At 33.5% G+C, this 24,256-nt stretch overlaps 2 protein-coding genes across 2 annotated transcripts; both read right to left on the bottom strand.

Annotated features, from left to right (window-relative positions):
• Nucleotides 1–5,443: 5,443 nt before the first annotated feature.
• LOC131177136 (uncharacterized) lies at nt 5,444–8,788 on the bottom strand. The gene is made up of 5 exons (XM_058142112.1): nt 8,645–8,788; nt 8,203–8,550; nt 6,317–6,387; nt 5,879–6,014; nt 5,444–5,677 (listed from the first exon to the last, which is right to left on the bottom strand). The coding sequence occupies exons 2-5, from the start codon at nt 8,360–8,362 to the stop codon at nt 5,598–5,600; spliced, it is 447 nt and encodes a 148-aa protein (XP_057998095.1). The 5' UTR covers nt 8,363–8,550; nt 8,645–8,788; the 3' UTR covers nt 5,444–5,597.
• Nucleotides 8,789–9,886: 1,098 nt separating this feature from the next.
• On the bottom strand, nt 9,887–13,618 carry LOC131177137 (probable leucine-rich repeat receptor-like protein kinase At1g35710). Its single transcript, XM_058142113.1, has 2 exons — nt 10,429–13,618; nt 9,887–10,239 (listed from the first exon to the last, which is right to left on the bottom strand). Exons 1-2 carry the CDS (start codon nt 13,616–13,618, stop codon nt 9,887–9,889), a joined length of 3,543 nt encoding a protein of 1,180 aa, XP_057998096.1.
• Between the last annotated feature and the right edge of the window lie 10,638 nt (nt 13,619–24,256).

Genomic DNA, 24,256 nt, shown 5'->3' with positions numbered 1-24,256 from the left:
TCCTCTCTTTCCAAATTACCTACAAAGTAAGAGCAATGGAGACAATAAGATCTTCAAAGTCTTGCTCATGTTGAAATGCTAACCAGAGAGATCTCCACCACATCTTAAAAGAAGAAAAACCCACTGGGTTGGGTTTATAGGGGCAGGGACTTAGAAACCATGAAGCTCTAGCATGGTTACACCAAAACAAAGCATGCTCCACTCTCTCCACCTCTCCTGCATAAATAGAGCATCCTGGATCGACTTTAATACGGTTAAACAAATTCTCTTTAACAAGCAAAGCATTATGAACAGCTTTCCATAGAAACACTTTGATCTTTGGTTGCACTTGAAGCTTCCACAACTTCTTCCATGAGTCAGGATGGAATTGGAGAGATTGTTCAGAAATGTTTTTTTGAGCCAAAGAATTTTCTTTATTAACAAGAAGCATATATCTTGATTTCATGGAATACATACCTGACGGCTCATAATGCCACACTAAAAAGTTTGGTGAACCTGGTGGAGCTACTAGGATTGTTGAAATGGCTGTAGCTATAGGTGGACTGAACAATTGAGATACCAGCCTTGCATTCCATTCTCCATTAGCTTGATCCATAAGGTATGCTATCAGATTTATATTAATTGGACAATAAGCTGACCTATCAACCCGAAAATTATTTACTAATGGTACCCACGGGTCCCTCCAAACTAGAGTAGACAAACCATCTCCAATGTTTATCGGAATCCCTTCCTGTAACAATTCTCTCCCAGCTAGCAGACCCTGCCAAACCCAAGAGCTCTTCTTTCTTCTTCTCGCATTCCAAAAGTTAGAAGTTGGAAAGTATAAACCCTTAATCACCCTGTTCCATAAGCTCCACGGGTTACTTATTAATCTCCATCCCTGTTTTGCAAGACAAGCTAGATTAAATTTTCCAAAATCTTTAAAACCCATACCTCCTTTGAATTTAGATCTGCAAGCCCTGTTCCAACTAATCCAACACATCTTTCTTTCATCCGCCTTTCTGCCCCACTAAAATTGAGACACTAGACTATTTAAATGAGTACAAAAGGATTTTGGAAACTGAAAAATAGCCTTTGAGTATGCTAGAATAGTGCTAAGGATTGATTTGATTAACACTTCCCTACCGGCTTAAGACAGCAACCTCTGTTTCCAAGCTTGAGTTTTAGCTTGGATCCGCTCTTTTACAAATTCCGGGGCTTGAGCCTTAGACTTGCCCCACATAATAGGCATTCCAAGGTATTTATCCTTAGCGGCCATCTCTTTCATCCCAAACAAATTAATAATCCACTCCCTTAAATTCGTAGGAGTATGTTTGCTGAACAGAATGTGAGATTTTTGAAGATTTACCCGTTTGCCTAGATGCTTCTATGTAAGCTTGAATGATTGCCTTAAATAGGATAGCTTCCATCCTTGTTGCCCTTCCAAAGAGGAGGGTATCATCAGTAAACAACACATTTGTTATTGCAGGAGTGCTTCTATTCATCTTTAGGCCTTGGATCCAGCCTTCCTCCTTTGCCTTAGCAATAATAGCAGATAGGGCCTGCGAAATAAATAAAAACAAGTATGGAGAAAATGGATCTCCTTGTCGGAGACCCCTAGTAGGAATGAAAGGTGAAGTAGGAGTTCCATTTACCAGAATAGAGAAGCTGACTGTGGATATGCACTGTATTGTTAAGTTCACCTAATCCATTGCAAAGCCATACCTCAGTAAGACTTTCTTTAGAAATGACCATTCAACTTAGTCATAAGCTTTTTGTATGTCTAGCTTTAAGGCCATAGAGTGTTTCCTACTCTTTGAAGATTTCAAATGATAAAAAGCCTCATGTGCTATAATTATATTGTCTTGAATGGCTCTTGAAGGAATGAAGGCAGCTTGATCCTGAGAAATCAGAACATCTATCCATGGCTTCAATCTATTAACAATAGTTTTAGACACAACCTTATAAAGAAAATTGCAAATACTGATTGGTCTATATTGATTAATAGTGGCAAGATTTTTACATTTAGAATTAGAACTAAATTAGTTCTGTTCATTTCTTTCAACAAAAAACCCCTCTCATAGAAGCTCCTAACAGCATTACAAACACTGAGCCCAACCGTTCCCCAATTTTGCTAATAGAAAATGTCAGAGAAGCCATCTGGTCCAGGGGCTTTTATGCTCCCCAAATAAAAAACTACTTGTTTAATTTCTGCATCTGTCAATGGAGCAAGCAAGTGAGCATTCATTTAAGGAGTTACCAGATTCGGCAACAAGTTAACAATATCATCTTCTCCATGAGTTGGGCTTTTCTTATAAACTCTTTTAAAATAAAATGTGATTGAATGCTTGATCTCATCTTCGTTGTCAGTCCTACTCCTGTCGTCCCTCTGCAATCTATGAATATAGTTCCTTTGTCTTCGCTGGATTGTTGATAAGTGAAAGAAACGAGTATTCTTATCTCCTTCTTGAAGCCACTGCACCCTGGATCGCTGTTTCCAGTGAATCTCTTCAGCTTTCCATAATTGATGAATCCAAGAAACAATGGCTTCCTCCTTTGCTTTATTGTTTTCATCCATTGGATTTCCATTGATAACTTCTAACTGTTTTTGTAACCACATCATTTCCTGTTTTCCTTCTGTAAGTTGTCTCTTGCTCCATCTGCTCAGATTTGCGCTGCACCATTTCAATTTTTGCGTCAAAGAGAACATAGGTGATCCTCTTATTGGAAAATTCCAGGAGGAGTTAATAATCTTAGAGCATTGTTGATTGAGTAACCATTTTGCTTCGAACCTAAATAAGAAATGCTGCTTACCACGCACAGGCTCAAGCAATAAAACAATAGGCCTATGATCTGAACCTGATAAAGCTTCATTAACGACCAGCACCTGTGGAAAGAGTTCACGCCACTCCACTGAGACCAAAGACCTTGTCCAGTTTCTGTTGAATGGCCCTTTCTCCATACTACTTATTGAACCATGTAAAACTAGGACCTTTACTATCTAGTTCCATAAATTCACAAAACTGAATAAACTCATGGAAATTAGCCACTTAAGAGAAGCAAACCTGCGATCCCCCAATCTTTTTTTCCTGAGATAGAATGGCATTAAAATCGCCTAGGCACACCCAAGGATGAGAATGGGTCCCTTTAACAGATTTTAACTGGTCCCAAACGAAAGCTCTACCCTCACGATCTGGACATCCATATGTGAACGTCATATGCCAAGATAGATTCTGGGCCAGTAAATTAACCCGAGTATCCACAAAATTTTTATTTAGATCATTAACAAAAATCTCCACTTCATCCTACCACTATAGGGCGAGTCCTCCTGCAAGACCTTCAGGATCAACATAAACAGCGTTTGCAAAACCACTTCATCCCGCAGGGTTCTAACTGACCACGGGGGCCCAATCCCTTGGCAGTTCCAACTAATGATTGTCATGGCCCCTGGGGTGGCTTTAGGCTAGGCACCAAGGCCTCAGAAACATCAAAATCTCTTCCTATAGTATATTTGTCGTCTCCTCCCCCTCCATTCTCTTGTTGTGAGTCTGTCCATTTATTGAAACTCTCCACTTCAGCAGTTTGCTTCCTTGTCTCTTGAGGAATTGGTACTTCGCTTGGTTTGCGAGAGTCGATTTTTATTAGGGAAAATTATTATTTAGAATTTTTATTTTAAGGAAATTAATTAATTATTTTTTATTTTAAAATATATAATATTTACTTTTTTATTTTTAGTTCATTAACAGTTTAATATCTTTTATTAAACTTAACTTTTTTTGTTAGTCAAATTAGTTAAGAGAGAATAGATGATAAAAACTGAGTAATTCATAGATTTACAGTTAGGTGGATTGAATAGTCGAGTTTTGAAAAATAAATTTACTTTAAAACAATGGGATTGGGAGGGACTAAGAGCATGTTTGGTTTAGCCATAAAATGCAATTGACAGTTAATACTGATAGCGGATAACTGGTAGTACTGATAGTAGATAACTGGTAGTTGATAATAGCTGATATGTTAAATGTTTGGTATAATTATGTTTAAATATTATTGTTAAACGATTAATAAGTGTATATCTCATATAATTTTTTTTATTATTAAAATAAACATAAAACATAATAAAAAAAATAAAGTAATTGCTATTATTAAAAAAGAAAAAAATCTTATAATTTTAAGCTTTTAGATAAAAAATGTATTTTTTTATAATAAATAAGTATTTTATATTATTAATAAATTTTTTTTAATAAAATTATAATATGCTAATGAAAGTATTAAGATTGTAAATGAAAAAGATAGAAGCAAATATCATTAATAATATTAATTTTCAAATTATATGAAAAAAGATAATATAATCTAAAAAAATAATTAAATTAATTATGAAAAATAATTTTAAAAATAGAGTTGATGTAAATTGTAGCTGATAAATATTATATCAATTATTTATCGATTATTAACTCTATTCTTTTAAGTATGCTAAACCTTAGTTTATTTGTTTGGATGTTTAACAGCTATTACAGTCAACTAAACATCTTCTAAATATTTTATGAACTTAAAAGAATAAATATTAAATGATACATTTTTAAATAAAGAGATTAAATAGTTAGTGTTTTTATAATGCATGGATGAAAATATGAGTCCATTCATAGTCGTTATTTTCCGGATATTTGACTTTGAAATTAGATAAAAATTATACTTATTTTTTAATTTAAAACAATTTAATGCTTTAATTTTGATTCTATTTACAATTTAATCATTCTGTTAAAATTAAATTAAATTTATAATTAATTATTTATAAAATGACGAAAATAACTTCATGAAATGACAAAAATTCTCTCTCTCTAGACTCTAAACTCTCTCCCTCTCTTTTCTAAAATTATAATACTCTCCTTCTCCCTCCCTCGTCCAAAATCTCTCAATTGTCTCTAACTCTATCTCATCCTGTCCAAAATTAAGAAATCAAATTAATTTAAATTAAAAATAAACAATTTATTATAATTTACCTTTATTTTTATGTCGATGGGAAAATTAAGAATAATAAAACTTATATATATATATATATATATATATATATATATATATATATATATATATAATCACTTTACAAAAAATAAATTAATAAAAACATGATACTTTAAAATATATTATGTATTATTTTTTTATAAATTATTATAATAAGACATTATATTAAATCAAATTTAATTATTTATTTTTTATCAAAATACCACTATTATTAATTTAAAATAATATTTTATCACTTTAAATAAAATTTTAAGATAAAACACCTAAATTTTATAATCATTTTTTAAACAAAGTAAATTTACTTTATTTTAAATAAATTAACCATAAAAACTACCTCTATTAAGATATCTCACGAAGACTTGCAAAATGAAAGGAAATTGGAAGTTGAGAATAATTATTTATCCAATTCAAAGATCAGCTTTCAATCTGTCACCACTACACATCTATAGATTTTAAACTTTCAGTTTCATTTATTTGGATTCAAACTGGCAGATCTCATATGAAGTCACGGTTGCAATATGTACATGTATATATTTTGAGATAACTTTCATGAAGTAGATATAAATCATCAGATCAGAACCATTAATGGAGGCTCATCAAGCTTAAGATGTCCCTGTTCCATTCTTCTCCAGTTGTCGTAGTCTGGCTCGTTCCATCTTTCTTTTCCGCCATTCCTCCAGAGCTGAGGAATTAGCAGATTTTATTAGTATCACCATGGTTATATTATTAACAAAATGCACCTTAACAAGATATATCCTAGTGTTCAAGGATAAAATATAATTTCATACCCCTGATCATTAAGAAATATAGCTACCATAGAAACTAAGAACCAAGAGATGCCAATGAGAGATGGAATTTTATTGCGGGGTGCTAGGTGAGTCACCTTTCAAGCTGGCAGGATCATTAACAGAACGGAAATCCTTTAATCTTTTAGAAAGATCAACAGCAGCAGTTTGCTTTGTTTCTTTCTGTTGCACTGTTTCTGGTTCTGCATAAGCTTCTTGTTCAATTTCCTTAACCTGCAAATGCAGAAAGATAGAATTCCGATGAATAACGAACTCCAAACCACGAGCATCCAGAATTTTCACAAATTTTTGGGGCTCATTTCAAGCAGGGTGAATTGAGAGAGAGAGAGAGAGAGAGAGAGAGTCCAACCTTGATGAAAATATTTAATTCAAACTTCTTTTTCTCAGAATATAGTAACATGAAAACAAAGAAAACAAAAGGAAAGAACTTTGACATCCAAAAATTTTTTCTTTTGGCAGCTGTAGAATTTAGTAACTACTGTAAACATATTACAATTTTAAAGCCACTGCCATACTCTTTTTATCAGTGCCCAAGGTTGCAAGGCAAGGCGTATTTCTTCAGACTCCTTGATGTATTTCAGCTGAACTGCATTTCAATTTGACATTAGAACGTGGTTATCTATATGTCAATTACTCGTGGCCTAGAAACATAACAAAAAAATAAAATGCACTGGAAACCAAGAAATATGATTAACAAGCTCAGTGACCCTTGTAAAGAACAGCAACCTTCTAGAGTCATGTCAAACCTTAATGATATATAGTGCCACAACACCTATGTTCAAGAACTATAACTTGAACATCTGTATTTTCTAAGCTGTCAAGTAAAATTTTCATGTCAACCAAAAGGTCTTAAATATGGCAGACTATTAACATGCACCAAGTCATAGCACCTAAAGGTGCATTCTCAGTCATGAAATTACACCATCCTATGACTAACAACTGTTGATAGTATGCAGCCAATCCCTTGTTTAGATTCAGACTCCAGTCACTTAGGTGAAATTACTTAATGGATGTCTCAAGTATTAAGAACATCAACAATAGTGAACTAATTTTGAAGGGATCAAGTTTTAGAAACCAATGTGATAGAAAAGGTAGTATTTGAAAGAATGCATGGCAATTATACTGATTGCAATATGTAGTAATATAGTCTGATTTTCACTTTAGGTTTCTAAAGTAATAGGTACCAAAATAGATTGGTGACAAAGGAAAAATCATGGAGAAAAATATAAAAATCAGTCTTTAACAAAATAAATGGTCTGTGTCACAAAATTTAGGCCTAAGTAAACAATCAAAGAGAAAAAGCTTGATTCTCCCTAATGTTCAATCAAGATTGAAAATTTTCTGAGAATTCCGCACACGTACCAAACCATCAGAACTTCCAAGCATTCTATATCAGGATTTCCATTTTGGCTGGTGAGAAGTTTACAAAGAATATGCATATAACAGACAAGGAACAAATCTATATAGAGGCCAAGCCATGATATTTTATAGTGGAGTCTCTATGGTCGGTATACCTTTCTTATTTGATATTTCAGCGATAAATGTCATACACAATAACACTTAAAAGTAAATTGGGAATTAAAGGCTTTCCCTGTGCACAATTTCTAAATTAAGCATTACAATATATAATATACATTTTTCATCAAATAAAGATTTAGTTTCCACATTTTTCCCATCTATGATAATCTTCCTCAACTGATTAACAAACAGGACCCAGCTTAAAAGGGAAGCAAAATAACTGGAGGAGGCAATTTACATGAAGGAAATTTGTTGACGGATTGAACAAACATCCAGATTAATCATTTCAAAGACTTTAATGGAACATATGTAGGTCAAGTAAAATCCACTGATATAGCTCATAACCAGAAATATACAGGACAAAATATAAGTTTGGAGGCCTTGTATGAACTGAATATGATCTGAAGTTTCAATTGGTAAACCCAAATTGAGATATTTGTCTGTGGCCAAGAAAATTCAAAACTAATGCAGCGACACAAGTTCCATTGTCAAGTACAAAAACAATCCACCAATTTCCACATCCAAATTGGGAAATCGTAAAACCAAACCTTAACATATGTGGTTGTCTAATTCATCAATAAATAGAAACACGCACAAAAGGCAAAACCAAAAACCAATCTTTATTTTAAGATACAATCATCAAATTAACCAGAAATCAGAAAACAGATGGAAGTTAAAAAGGATAATGATAGGGTCCCTTCTTTCAGATACAATAGAATTACAACAAACAGACAAATTTTCCCATTTAACCAAATAGTCATTAACTAGATACCAGTAAGGCAATAATTTCGACATGAAAAACAAAATTCCACAAAACCCAATTTCCCCACTATATTTGCTTACAATAATATTTGATGTTCAAAGAAAGGGATTGAAAGATAACCTGAATTGAATTGGTTAGATGAGAGTCTGTTGTTGCGGGAAGAGGCAGAAGAGAGAAAGCCCTGGAGCAAGAAAAGGGCAGTGATCACATTCAATACTGTCAAGACTATCGTAGCGTTCTTGAAGGACAATCTCACCCTCCATGATTGCTGTACCTCCATTTCCTTCTCCTTCACCTTCTAAAAGTAACAATAGGTTTTCACAATTCACACCCTCCAGCGAGCGATGGTTTGTCCAGGGCAAAGAAAAGCAAGAAACCAAAGTCAACTGATTGATGCCCCATTTTGAACTCCACCAGGCAACAGATTATCACCTCTTTTTTTCTTGGTGGGTTGACTCCTGTTTGTCACTTTGTGGGAACAAAAAAAAAAAAAAAACAGTAATCAACACTTTGTTATATATATATATATATATATATAAAATAAATACATAAATAAATTTACCGAAGAAGGAATTAATATCCCTCTGCTGGCTGATCCTGGGAACACGTACCCGGCTGAGAATATATCAGATCGGTTTTCTTTAAACAAACTTTGCTTTCAGTCTATTTATTTTATTTTCATTTTAAGGTCTGATCATCCAAAGAAAGGTTTATGTGCTTTCTTTCACTCTCTATCTTTAAAGATTTTTTTAAAAAAAAAAAAATAATATTAAACATATAGATATAAATAAATTAAACCACTTAACAATTGTGTTCCCATTTATTAAAGTAAATAGAATTGTTATTTTATTTTTCCTGCCAATTAGTTTTTGCATCAGTGCTGCCTTTATCTCTACCATTTTACTGCTTTACAAACCTGCTTTCTTCACGCTTACCATCACTTGGTACAGCATTGGCCAACGAAGAGACTAATTTGTCTTCAATTAGAATCCCTTTTCTCTTTATTACTATTTCATGGTCCTTTCAATTCTTTCATTCAAAGGAATGGAATTATTGAAGAAAATATAACTTATAATATAAAAGCAAGATGAATAAAATGGAAAAGTGTCACAATTATGTTATGCATCCGTATAATTTTTGATAAAATGAAACGTATATATAACTAAAGATCAACCATTATAAAATAGATAAGATCTGTTAAAAATTACATATAACACACCTTCAGATAAAATTAGAAAGTGTAAATTAATCATGTTTAATGAAGAGAATTACATTTTTTGGTATAAAAATATAATAAATTATTGATAAAAAAAGTGAGAAAAAGGAAAATATTGAAAATGGCACGAAGAAAACTAATATTAAAATATTTATAATTTCTGAATATTGATAAAAAATTGATTTCAAATAAAAATTGATGACAAAAAAAATATCCATATAGTCAATTCTAACTAATTTGAGTTTAATTGATGTAATTCATGACCGTTTCTTTCAGGTGAATTCGAAATTACATTACATTTCCTTGTACCATTTTTGTATTCCTCGTTTTGAGGAACGTGGGAAGGTTTTTTGAATCTGATGTTAGAATTGTAAAACAAATCAAACGAGAAGAGTTTCACTCAAATTCGCCATGGGTTAACGGATTTTTCTAATCCATGTAGCCCTGCTCGTTGTTTCAGAGCAAGATCAAGCAAATACAAGAAATGAAAGGGGAAGAAAACAAAAGGGGGAAAAAAAAAAAAAGCACAAACAGAATGCATCTCTGGAAAGATATGCATTAATCATTCAGCAAATGAAAATTGTGAAATTACAAAAGCTCTCCTAAAGTAAGCATTCGCAAGGGCTTCCATAGAGCTCGTACTTTCACTGATAGTTTTTGTGATACTTGTTGCATGGTTGGCCGAGACCCTGGATTGGCATGGAGACAAGCAAATGCTAATTTCACAATAGAAACTACTTCTGCTGCTTCTTTATTTGTGGGTAGTGGAAGGCGTTGGTCCAATATATCTTTCAGGAGAATTTGGCAGGTATCTGACAGTGTTGATGTTGATAGAGACATAATTATATCCCCTGGATGCCTTCCCATGATCACTTCCAGTGATACCACTCCAAAGCTATACACGTCACCCTTCTCATTTGCTTCCATGCTGTAGGCAAGTTCTGCAGAGAACAATACATACGTCTTAATTTGTACGAAAACAATAATTCTGGAAAAAAAAATCAGAATATGTGATCCAAACTTGCAATTTCACTTGCAAAACACAATTTCCATATATCATATACAATTAAATTTCATCCTTTTCAAGTACTTAATCAAGGCAAGACAAACAAATAGCAAGAGTAAATAACCTGGAGCCAAATATCCAAAGGTACCAGCAAAAGATGTCCAATGGGTTGAGTCTAGCATCAAAAACCTTGCTGTACCAAAGTCAGAGATGTAAGCTTCTTGCTCCAAATCCATCAATATATTGTTGCTTGATATGTCACGGTGAACAATAGGAGGTGAGCAGTCATGGTGCATATAGGATAAGGCACTGGCGACCCCTTTCACAATATTTAGTCTCGCGATCCATTTCAACTCCTCGGCTTTTACCCTCTTCTGAAGTATCTTTCCCAAGCTTCCTCCTCCAAGGAACTCATAAACCAAATATGAGTGTTGTGAATGTAAACAGAAGCCATGGAGCTTCACAATATTTCGGTGTTTTATGTTGGTTAATGCACAAATTTCACTTGTAAAAGCCTTTAGATTGGATATTTCACTCCCCTCAAATTGGTGAAGCTTCTTCACAGCGACAACTTGACCAGTTGGAAGCTCCACTCTGTAAACAGTTCCACATCCTCCCACTCCAATACAATATTTGGAGTTGAATCCCTCCGTTGCTGCAATTATATTTTCGTGCACCATTTTCCCATCATAGCTGCATGTTGAAAATATATTTTCATTTCCTGCTTCTTTGGCTTCATCTATTTTCCTGGCTCTTTTGCCAACAATAGCAAGAACTCCAGAAATGACAAATAAGAGGACTAAGGTGCTAGAAAGAGAAACTGCGATAAAGACAATTGCTTTGTTGCCATCTTTTCTGCACATTCCGCTGATCTTTGTACAAGGGCAAGCTTTAAAACCAGAATTGTTGCCACATAAACCTTTATTATTAGACAATGCTACTATTGGTGCCCAGCTGAAGGCTTTGTTGTTGGGAAGTGGACCCTCCAATTGATTGAAGGAGATATCAACAATAGTTAAGCTCAACATTTCATTGAAAGTGGATGGGATGGAGCCTGAGAGTTCATTATGGGAAAGGTTTAACGTCTCTAAGTCAAGCAAATATCCAAGCTCCGATGGTATCTCTCCTTCAAGCAAATTGTGACTTAGGTCAAGGTCTTGAAGAAAGAGGAACCTGCCCACTTGAAATGGAACACTTTCACTGAGCCTGTTTTTGCTTAAGTTCAATAACTGCAGTTTTGAGCAGTCTTTCAGTTCTGGAATTGGTCCTCTGAGATCATTTGCCGCAAGGCTAAGATCAGTAAGCTTGGATAACATTCCAATTTCCGAGGGAATATTACCTGAAAGTTTGTTATTGTTCAATTTAAGATTGAACAACAACTTCAATTCCCCTAGTTCCTTGGGAATCTTCCCTACCAGACAATTTGTGGAGAGGTCAAGTACCTGCAATTGATTTGCTTTCCCAACCTCGGGTGGTATCCCACCAGAAATTCTATTGTTGGAAAATTTCAAGAATGTTAAATTATGACAATGCCCCCAATTGTTTGAAAGCTCACCATGCAAATTATTGTAGCTCAGATCGATGAATTTTAAGTTTGGGTATATGCCAAAATCTTCTGATATGTGCCCATCCAGTTGATTTCTTTCAAGCTTAACTCTGATTAAGCTTGTGCAGTTCTTCAAGCTTTTTGGTATGGAACCCACAAAACTATTATTACCTATGACAAAAATTTCAAGTACTCCACCAAGGCATATGTTTTGAGGTACATGTCCAGACAACATATTGTCAGCCAATTGCAATGATTTTAAAGATGTAAAATTATTTATTTCTTGAGGGATTGGGCCACTAAGATTATTCATGAACAACCTAAGGTCGGTAAGGTACTTGAGTTTTCCTACTTCTGGAGGAATTTGGCCAGAAAAATGATTGATTGATAGTTCCAACTCTCTGAGCTTGGTTAAGTTCCCTATGGTGGAAGGAATTGATCCAGAAAGCATGTTCTTATGAAGGTACAGAAGAGTTAAGTTGCTCAAATTTCCTATAGCAGGAGGGATGGGACCGCTGAGATCGTTTGTTGACAGGTCAAGCTCAATAAGAGATTGCAGCTTTCCTAATTCTTGAGGGATAGGTCCAGAAAGATGATTATCATAAAGGTACAGAAATCTCATACTGCCTAAATTTGCAATGGAAGTAGGAATTGAACCTGTCAACCCATTGTCATTCAATCCAATCCGGTCTAGGGATTTCAGCAATAGAACTTCTGGAGGGATGGATCCTGAAAGGTTGTTGAAACCAAGGTCTAAAAATTTTAGGTTGCTCAAGTTTCCTATAGAAGCAGGGATTGGACCTTGAAGACTATTAGAATGCAAAGAAAGCTCACTAAGACAGGTTAGTGATCCTAATTCCTTAGGAATGAATCCACTAAGCTTGTTGTTTGCAATGTAAAGCCAAGTTAATCTTTTCAGGTTTCCTACAGTTGCCGGAATAGGACCTGTGAGACTGTTGTTTGTCAAAGCAAGCACATTAAGGGACGTTAACATACCAATTTCCCTAGGAATTGAACCAGAAAGTCTGTTGTCATGAAGGTGCAGGATAGTAAGTTTGCCCAAATTTCCTATGGAAGCAGGAAGTTGACCTGTGAGCTTATTGTGAGACAAAAGAGTAACATTGAGTGACCTCAACTTCCCAATTTCCTGTGGGATTGAAGCAGAAAGTTTATTATGATGAAGGTCTAGAAGACTTAGTTCAATCAAGTTTTCTATAGAAGCAGGAATAGGACCTGTCAGATTGTTTTGAGAAAAAACAAGCACAACGAGAGATTTTAACATCCCTATCTCAGATGGTATATTACCAGAGAAATTATTGACAGCCAAGTCTAGATAGATGAGCTTGGAAAGGTTACTGATGCGGGAAGGAATGCTTCCATGGAGAAAGTTGTGAGAAAGATCAAGACGCTCAAGGCTAGGGAAAGATGAGAAGTTAAAGGATTGTAAAGTACCTCTTAAACCACTGAAGGAAACGTTTATATATATGACATTTCCAGACTCATCACAAGCGATCCCAATCCACTGGCAAGGGGAACTACTGATGTCAGTTTTGGGGTCAGAAGAAGTGGAATTGCGAGGAACAAAATTCCAAGAGCAAAGGAGGCAATTAGTGGGCTCATCAAGGCTGTCTTTCCATTTGAGAAGAGATTCTGCTTCTTGTCCTTTTGTCTGGACCGCTGAAGAAGCAGAAGCTAAGACAACATTCGAAGAAAATAATAGTACAATGAAGATAGTAAGGATGAAAGGCAATTGTTTAATTAGTGCCATGGCTTTAGCTGTCGGGTTTGTGGGTGTTAGGGTGGCATGCATGCTATGTGTTACTAAATTATATAGAGGTGATGAATCCATCGAGTTTTTTTTTATCCTTAGAAGTTTAATTTCACTTAATTAAACATTTTTTTTAAGGTTTATTGGGTTCTGACTAGAACTTGAATTCAAAATCTTACAATTTTAAAAACAACTCTGCACTACTCAAATTCAACGGTCAAAGCAATTAAACTTTTATTATTAATTTCAATACCCATTGGACTTTAATTTACATGAAAAAAAACTCAATTTTGATTTCTCACTACACATAAATGTTGTGATATTTCAACTAGATTTTAAATAAAATAAACTCAACTCAACCAATCCCAAGCAAAATTTAATTTCCAGTTGGTCAGAATTGGTTATATATTTTCCTCCATTGCACTCAATTTAGAACTACATCTTCAAAATGATTTAGGGCTATTATATCTTTTTTATTGCTTCCCCAACATTTATCCTAAATCTACTTCTCACTATTTTTCTTTCTCCTACCACTTCAATAGACTCAAACTTCCATCCTAGTACATTTGCTGGTCGACATGCAATTTTTGACAAAATAATCAAGTAGAAGTAAGTTGTAGGACTTTTTTACTTAGAACATTAAAATTTCATCTAAACTTCCACATAAACTCAACTAAACTTGACTAAGTTTTTATCTTAAAAATTTATTGAGGTCGGCTATATGGATTCTCTTTCTCTACTATAAACGATTTTGGGTTAAATCATCGGAAATATGTAATGCTTCTAGGTCATATTGTACTACTCTCCTCCAAGTTAAGTTAGGTCTACCCCATCTTTTCTTTCTATCCTCTAACCCAATGTGCTCTACTTGTCCAATTGGAGCCTCCGTATTTCTACTCTTCACATCACCAAACCACCTCAATCTCCTTTTTTTCGACTTATCCTCAATTGGCACTACACATACCTTTTCTCTAATACTCTCATTACGGACTTTATCTAGTCTAGTATGGCCACTCATCCACCTTAACATTCTCATTTTCGTAACTCTCATCTTAGACACATCTGGCTCCTTCATTGCCCAACACTCACTATCATATAACATGGCCTCGTATGGTCACATGCGTAAAATTTTCCTTTCAACCTATTGGGAATCTTGCGATCACATAAAACTCCGGTGGCATGTCTCCACTTCAACCATCTGGCTTTAATCCTATGACTAACATCCTCCTCACATCTCCCATCTACTTGAAGGATTAAGTCGAGATATTTAAAGTGATTACTTTGGGGCAATACCACTCCGTCCAAACTAGCTCCTTCCCTATCATCAGTTTGGCCTTCATTAAACTTGCAATGCATGTATTATATCTTTGTTCTACTTAACTTAAAGCCCTTTGACTCTAAAGTACTTCTCCAAAGCTCTAGTTTTTTATTGACTACTTCTCACGTCTCATCTATCAGAACTATATTATCCGCAAACATCATGCACCAAGGGATACTCTTCTGTATATGTTTTATCAATTCATCTAAAACTAATATAAAAAGGTAAGGGCTCATAGCTGAACCTTTGTGTAATCCAATTGAGATAGAAAAATCTATTGTGTCCCCTCTCACTGTGCGCACAATTGTAGTTGCTCCTTCATACATATTTTTTAATACTTGTATGTACCTAATAGATACCCTTTTTTTATTCTAACACTCTTCATAATACATCTCTTGAATACTATTATAAGCCTTCTCTAAATCGATAAAAACCATATGTAGATCTTTTTTCACATATTTATATTTCTCTGTCAAGTTTCTAATGAGAAAGATCGTTTCCATAATTGAACGACTGGGCATGAAGCCTAAACAAATAGCTATTATTTTTATAGAAATAAGCTGAAATGAATTTGCATTGAGGAAACATATGTTTATATACAAGTGTTTAGAGTATTCTAGAAACAATTTGTTTAAAAGAATCTCCTAATTTTCTATTGTATTTACATATTGCCACTAACTAATTTACAACAGTTTGTGCTTTCATCCATACACGTATGTGAGGTTTCCTTGAAATCAGGAGGGGATGAAATGAAAATGAGAGCAGATGAGAAATGAGAGCTGATGTGTTGTTGTATAGAATGAGCTGTATTGTGTGAGCAAGTTGTGCCCTTCCCATACGTTTAATCTAACATAGCCCCCTCAAGATGGAGACGAGCATAAATCATGAAGGCCCATCTTGAGAAGGTGATGTGGGAATAAAATAGAAGTAAGCGGTTTGGTAAAGATATCTGCAAGTTGGTGGCGAGAAGGGACCTGTACTGTAGAAATGAAGCCTTTTGATAATTGATCTCTCACTACATGGCAGTCAATTTCAAGATGTTTTGTTCTTTCGTGGAACACGGATTGGCACTATATGTTACGCCTCCTTGTTGTCACAAAGTGTAGAGCAATTGGGAGAGGAGTTTGCAAGCCAAAATCATTGAGAAGATAGGTAAGCCATTTGATTTCACACACCATAGTTTCCATGCTTCAGATTCGCCTCGATTGAAGATCGATTGATGGTGGATTGTTTCTTTGCCTTCCAGAAATTAAAGAAGGACCAAGGAAGATACAAAACCTATGATTGATCTTGGGACATAAGACAAGAAGCCCAATCTGCATTGCAAAGCTCAAGCTTAAAGTCATTATTTGATGGAAAGAAACGACTTTTGATGGACATCCTTTCAAATACCGTAAGACATGCATGGCCGCATGCCAGTGAGGTTTTCTAGGAGCTTGCATAAATTGGCTCAATTGTTATGTTGCATAGGAGACATCTGGTCTAGTAAGTCCCAGGTATAACAATCTTCCCACAATCCTTCTGTATTGTTTTGGGTTTTGCAACAATTCTCCAGTTTCATTATCTAGCTTTAATCCTTTAGGTAAATGATATGTAGTAGCTTTTGCATTTTGCAACCCTGTGTCTTGTAGAATATCTAGTATGTCTTTTTGTTGATTCAAAAACATGCCACTCTTGATCTTGCTATTTGAGGCCTAAGAAATATTTGACATAGCCTAGGTCTTTGATAGTTAACTGTTTGTCCAAGAATTGCTTGACTTCTAAATTTTTCTACTCATTTGCTCCTGCAATTAATAAATCATCTACATAGACAATTAATGAGATAAAATCTTGCCCAGTGCCTTTGGTAAATAAACAATGGTCAAAGGCTGATTGTTGAAAACCAAAAGCCTCTAATTTGGTTGTCAATTCCTTATTCCATTGTCTTCCTGCTTGTTTCAAGCCATAGAGACTTTTCAACAATTTGCATACTTGTCCTTGTGTTGCCTTTGTGTAGCCCTCTGGGGGTTGCATGTAAACATCTTCATCAAGGAAACCATGTAAATATGCATTATTTATATCTAGTTGATGTATAGGCCAATTAAACTTTGTAGCTATAACTAGAAATAATCTCACTGTAACTAGTTTAGCTACTGGTGAGAAACTTTGATGGTAATATGTTCCAGCCAATTGATTATATCCTTTGCAACCAACCTAGCTTTGTATTTGTCAATATTACCATTCGGCCTATATTTAATTTTATACACCCATCTAGAAGCTATGGCTTTCTTTCCCTTAGGAAGAGTGGTGAGTTCCCAAGTATTATTTCTCTCCAATGCTTCTAATTCTGATTGCAGAGCATGGATCCAGTTACTGTCCTCCTTAGCTTGATGGTAAAATTTAGGTTCATTTGATGTATAAACATTTGCCATATAACTTATGTAGTCAAGATTATAATGGGGTATAGAAAATGAAATAGGTTGAGGAGATAAGTTTGTCATACCTGCAGGATTTTATGAACATTTAGAAGTTATAGCAAGTGAATTTTCTATAGAAGGTACATACATAGCTTGTGCAACAAAATCATTCAACCATCTTGGCCTACTTGAAACTCTTGTACTTTTTCTTATGGGCACCTGAATTTCAGGAATTGGTTCATAATGGAGAATTTTTAATTGGTGATGTGAGGGTATGAGAGGAATTTGGTGACTGTGTTTCTGTGTCAAAAATTGGCATGGGTAGAATAGAATCATCAAGCTGTAGGGTATGTCCATCTCCACTAGCATATGGAAAACAATTTTCATAAAAAACTACATCCCTTGATACAATAATAGCTTTATTTTGCATATCATATAATTTATAAGCCTTGTAACCAGAAGCATACCCTATGAAAGCACATTTGAAAGCTCTCTGTTCAAATTTATATTTATGTGGTTTAATATTTGTAGCAAAACATAAACATCCAAAGACTTTAAGATGATTGTAATCTGGTTTCTTGCCAAACAAAATCTCATAAAGGAGTTTTCCATTGTAAAACTAAACTTGGCATTCTATTTATGAGATAGTTTGCTGTCAAAATACTTTCTTCCCAAAAACGTTTTGGCAATTTTGATGTAAACATTAAGGCTCTTGCCACCTGCAACAAGTGCTTGTGCTTTTTCTCTACAACTCCATTTTGTTGTGGAGAGTAAGGACAAGTTCTTTGATGTAAAATTCCTTTTGACTTGAAAAGTTTTGTGCACTCTTGGTTTATGAATTACATGCCATTATGCTTCTCACTATTTTGACTTGTTGTTGAAATTGAGTTTGTATCATGACAAAAAATTCATAAAGTGTATGATATGGTTTTGTCGTGTATAAGATAAGTCCAGGTGACTCTTGAAAAATCATCAACTATGGTGAGAACATATTTTGTTTGAGAAATTGAATACACTAGATATGGACCCCATAAATCAATGTGAATAAGTTCAAAAGCCCGACTTGCTAGTAATCTTACTCTTTTGAAAAATTAATCTCTATTGTTTGGCAAGTGGACATACCTCACATACTTGTTGATCATTGTTCTTGATTTTAATTGTAGGAATGTGTGATTTTGTGTTGGAAATATACCCAAGTGCGGAATGCCATAATTCATAAGGATTAGGTGCAATAGAGATTTGATTGGCTTCATTCATCTTAGTAATAAGTTCATAAGAAGTAGCAGTACTACTACTTTTTGGAAAGTCAGAGATACATTTGATACCATAACCACTATTGAGTGATTTATTGCCTATTATATATAAACCTCCTAACATTTCTCCTCTTGCTACCACCTCCTTAGTCACTTAGTCCTGCAAGAGACAATGGTCAGAAAAAAATGTAACAATTATGTGGGAGGATTTAACAAGGGCACTCACTGATAGAAGATTGTGATTAAAGCTAGGAATGTATAGTGTGTTGTGTAAGTGAAGTTTGTGGCTAATATTTATGGTTCCACCATATAGAACAGGTTTGGTAGTTCCATCTGGTAGAGTAATTACATTATGGTTATTTAATTTTTGATAGGTTATGAAAAAGAGTAAAATCATGACACATATGAGTTGAGGCACCTGAATCTACAATCCATGTGCCTTTACTCTTACCATTGCTGCTAGAGGAGTAGCCACTGAAGTCCTTACCTGCAAACCCAGTGAAGTTGACACAGCTAGCCTCATTAACCACAGGTTTTGATTCTGCATATATTTAGCTATTTCATGCTGTATCATACTTGCCCAATCAACACTTGTCATTTCATTCTTACTATTTTCTTTTCCCTCATTTTCAGGTGCATTATCAAACACATTTGCTGCCATGGTGTTTTTCCCTTTCCCTTTCTTTTGTTTGTATTCAAAAAACCATTCAGAATATCCATGTAATTTGAAACATGTGTCCCTTGTGTGTCCACTTGTGTTGCAGTAGTCATAAGTTCTAGACTCTTTTTTTTCCAAATTCCTTCTTCTTGCCTTGAAATCTCTCTTTCTGAAACTGATTCTTTACTGCCATAACAAAGTTATAAATATCAGTAGTATTTTCATGAAATTCTTTCTGTGTATTCACTTTTAACACCATGGAATACACTCTGTTTACACTGGGCAGTGGATTCGTTAGAAGGATCTGATTTCTTAAATGCTCATATGATTCATTCAACCCCATTAAAAATTTAATAAGCTTGTCTTCATCATTAATCTCATCTATTAGCTTTGATGCTCCACATTCGCACACAGGCAAAGGTTTAAGATAGGCTAATTCATCCCAAAGCCTTTTAAGTTTAGTAAAATACACCACAATAGAGGTATTTGATTGAGTTAGATTACTTATCTCTCGCTTGAGCTGATAGAGAAGAGGGCCATTACTTTCTCCAATCTCTCCTTAATTTCTTGCCAGAGATCTTTGGAAGAGGATGCATAGATAAAGGCATCCACTAGCTCTTTTGAGAGTGAATTCAGAATCCATGAAGTTACCATGCTGTCCACCTTTTTCCATTTGTCTAATGTTAAAGATCCAAAGAATGGGCATTTCTGACTTCCATCAACAAAACCAAGCTTGTCCTTAGTTATTAATGCAATTGTCATAGACCTACTCCATGATAGGTAATTCTTCGATTAAAGGAGCACCGACCAAAGACCATTCCAGGGTTATCTGAGTTTTAAAGATGGAGATTAACATCTTCACTTGCAGCATTTTGGGTTGGGCCAGATTGGTTTTCGGGTTCAACCATATTGAAAAACAAGAGCCAAGTAGTATTTGAAAGGGTAAAATAAATCTGAGAGAAATTCTACCCAGATTTGAAGCAAAGGGAGAGAAGAAAAAAAAACTTACAAGCATAGGTTGTGCTCTGATACCATGAACAAATAGCTATTATTTTTGTACAAATAAGCTGAAATGAATTTGCATTGAGGAAACATATGTTTATATACAAGTGTTTAGAGTATTCTAGAAACGATTTGTTTAAAAGAATCTCCCAATTTTCTATTGTATTTACATATTGCCACTAACTAATTTACAACAGTTTGTGCTTTCATCCATACACGTATGTGAGGTTTCCTTGAAATCAGGAGGGGATGAAATGAAAATGAGAGCAGATGAGAAATGAGAGTTGATGTATTGTTGTATAGAATGAGCTGTATTGTGTGAGCAAGTTGTGCCCTTCCCATACGCTGCCGTTTAATCTAACAAAGCCAAATTGATTGGGAGAGATAGAAGTGTCATGACATAGTCGATGTTTCACAACTCTTTCACACAACTTCATAGTATGGCTCATGAGTTTAATTCCCCTCTAGTTTAAGCAACTCTATATGTCTCCCTTATTTTTAAAAATAGGTACTAAAATACTCATCCATTCATCATGCATTTTCTTTGAGTTTAGAATTTTATTAAACAATTTAGTTAACCATGCTGCTCCCACATCTCCCAAACCCTTCCACATTTCAATTGGTATTCCATCGGGTCCACAGGCTTTATCCACTTTTATTCTCTTAAGTATTTCCTTTACTTCTGAAGATCTAATCCTTCTAGTGTAATTCACATTCTTTTTTATTGCTCTGTAGTCTATATTCACGCTATTACTACTTTGACAATTATTAAAGAGATCATCAAAATAATATCTCCATATTTCTTTAATGTCCTTATCTTTCACCAATACTTTTTCTTCTTTATCCTTAATGCACCTAACTTGATTGAGATCTGGATATTTATTTTCTATCCTCTTTGCTAATCTGTAAATATCTTTTTCCCTCTTTAATTCCAAGTTTCTCATATAACTTTTAAAGGCTGCACTCTTGCTTGACTAACCGCCTTTTTTACCTTTTTTTTTGCTATCTTGTACTGTTCATAAGCCTAATCATTATCACACTTAAGTAACTTTTTATACCATTCTCCTTTTCTCTTCACTACCTTTTGTACTTCATTATTCCACCACCATCTCTCTTTTGAGGGTGGTCCATGTCTTCTAGACTCTCCAAGTACTTTTCTAGCTACTTCTATAATCTTTGATGCCATCTGTATCCACATATCATTGGCCTCTACATCCAGCTTCCATACTTTGGACTCAAGAAGTTCATTTTTGAACTTCACTTGCTTTATTCCTTTGAACTCCCACTACTTTGTTCGAGCTACAATATTTCTTCTAGCCTTACTTGAATTTTTTCTAAACTTGACATTCAAAACCACTAACCAATATTGACTTGTTAAAACCTCTCCCGGAATGACCTTGACATCCTTGCATAGAGCTCTATTTGTCTTCCTGATTAAGAGAAAGTCAATTTGGCTTTTATGTTGCCCACTTTTGAAAATCACTAAATGTGACTCCCTTTTTATAAAGTAGGTATTTGCTAATATTAGGTCATACGCCATGATAAAATCCAAGATGTTTTTCCCCTCCTCATTTTGGCTACCAAATTCAAAACCTCTATGAACATTTTCATAATCTTGCCTATCACTTCCTACATGTCCATTTAAATCTCCACCGATGAAAACATTATCTTCATTCGGTATGCTTTGCATTAGATCATCTATATCTTTCCAAAATCTTTATTTACCCTCACTATCTAGTCCTATTTGTGGGGCATAAACCAGTGTTATCAAGGCGAAAGGCGACACTAAGGCGATCGAGTATTCTATGGCCTTAGGCGAGAGCTAGAGGCGAGGCGAGGGCCTTTTTGAAGCAAGGCGCCATAAAAATAATCAACCAACGCGCCATAAACTTAATTTTTTAAATTATATATATATATATATATATATATATATATATATATATATATATATATATATATATACTTTTAAATAGTTGATAAGTAAAAAAACATATTAAAAAGGAAAAAAATATGATTTACACTATGTTTATATCTAAAATAAGAGAAATTGAAAATAGTGCATACCTGTATTTCCAGCTTAAGTATAAGATACAAATGAAAGTAGGAGATTGTAAAATTAAAATATATAGCATAAGTAAAAGCACACATAATAATAAGAGATGTTAAAAAAAGAAATAGTTCATACTGAATTTTTAGCAGGATGTATAAGATAAAAGTGATGCGATAAAATTATACATAATAAATAAAAAATTAGAAATAAATCATAAGTCATAGAATAGAAAATATAAATTATAGAAGTTCAGACTTTAATAAATAGAAATAAGTTATAAGTTATAATAAACAAAATACAAGAAGTACATAAAAAAACTTATAACTAAAACTACTTATCATCAAGATTTTCAAAATCATCTTCATTTTCAATAGCAGCCATGACAAATTCTTCCTCCTCTTCATCATCATCAACTTGCGAAGAGGATGCACCTCTCATTAGACGAGGCCTTTGAAATGATGGAGTTTCAACTGGTGTTGATCTTACAGCCGATCTCGATTCAGAAACTCTAGTTGCTCTACCAACATCACCCTAGGTCAACACTTCATCCATTAAAATAAGAGAATCATCATCATCATCCCCATCACATTTTTTGGATTCACCAAGCAACCACTCATTACTTTCATCAATATTTGCCAAATCAATAGGTGTTGTGATACCCCCAGAAGTGTGTTAGCATAACAATGCTCTATTGTACTTCACATATATCAAATTATCCAAGCATTCTTGAAATAGTCAATTTCTTTTCTTATTATGAAGTCACATTTATTTTACAAAGAATAAATAAGTTAAACTTCAAACTCAAAAGGCTCAAGATAAAATTACAAATTAAGAAATTTATATATATATATATATTACTTACATGCTCAAATACACTCCAGATGTATTATTCTTATCACCCATTTATAATCTAACAAAAAAATTAACAAGAATAAAAAATAAATTAATTAACAATAAATTAACAATATCCAATATAAATTAAATAAGTAATTAACAAGAATAATAAGTAAAAAGTAAAACAGTAAACTAATTAACAATAAATTAACAATGCCCATATAAATTAAACAATTAATTAATAAGAACAAAAAGTAAAATCATAAATTAACAATGCCTATATAAATTAAACAATTAATTAATAAGAACAAAAAGTAAAATCATCAAATTAATAATAAATTAATAATACCATATAAAATAAACAACTAATGTCTAATTAACAAGACAAAAGTAAAACTAATTAATCTAACAACTAATTAACAATAATAAGAAGTAAAAAGTAAACTAATTAACAACAAAGTAATAATGTCCATATAAATTACACAATTACTTACTAAGAACAAAAAGAAAAATAATCAAATTAACAATAAATTAATAATACCCATATAAAATAAACATCTAATATCTAATTAACAAGAAAAAAGTAAAATTAATCAAATTAAAACTAATTAACAATAATAACAAGTAAAAGGTAAACTAATTAATAATAAATTAACAATACCCATATAAATTAAACAATTAATTAACAATAATAAGAAGATAAAAAATTAAATTAACAATAAATTAATAATACCTATATAAAATAAATAATTAATTAATAAATAATGTCTAATTAACAAGGTAAAAAGTAAAACTAATCAAATTAACAAGAATAACAAATAAAAATTAAACTAAATACCAACAAATCAACAATACCCATATTAATTAATCAACTAATTAAACAAGAATACAAATTAAAATAATCAATTTACCAATACCCATAAAATTTAAATAATTAATTAACAAAAATAAAATAATTAAATTAACAAATAAATAAATAATTAATAATAACTAATTAATTAAAAGGATGAGAAGGAAAAAAAAAAGGGACTGCTGAAAGAAGGAGAGGAGAGAAAAAAAAGAAAGAAAAAATAAAAAACAGAGCAGCAGGAAAGGGACAGGAAAGGGACGTGAGATCAACAGAAGAG

This window comes from Hevea brasiliensis, unplaced genomic scaffold (genome assembly GCF_030052815.1).
Source record: "Hevea brasiliensis isolate MT/VB/25A 57/8 unplaced genomic scaffold, ASM3005281v1 Scaf338, whole genome shotgun sequence".
Taxonomy (NCBI): Eukaryota; Viridiplantae; Streptophyta; class Magnoliopsida; order Malpighiales; family Euphorbiaceae; genus Hevea; species Hevea brasiliensis.
This window is presented reverse-complemented; position numbering and strand designations above follow the sequence as displayed.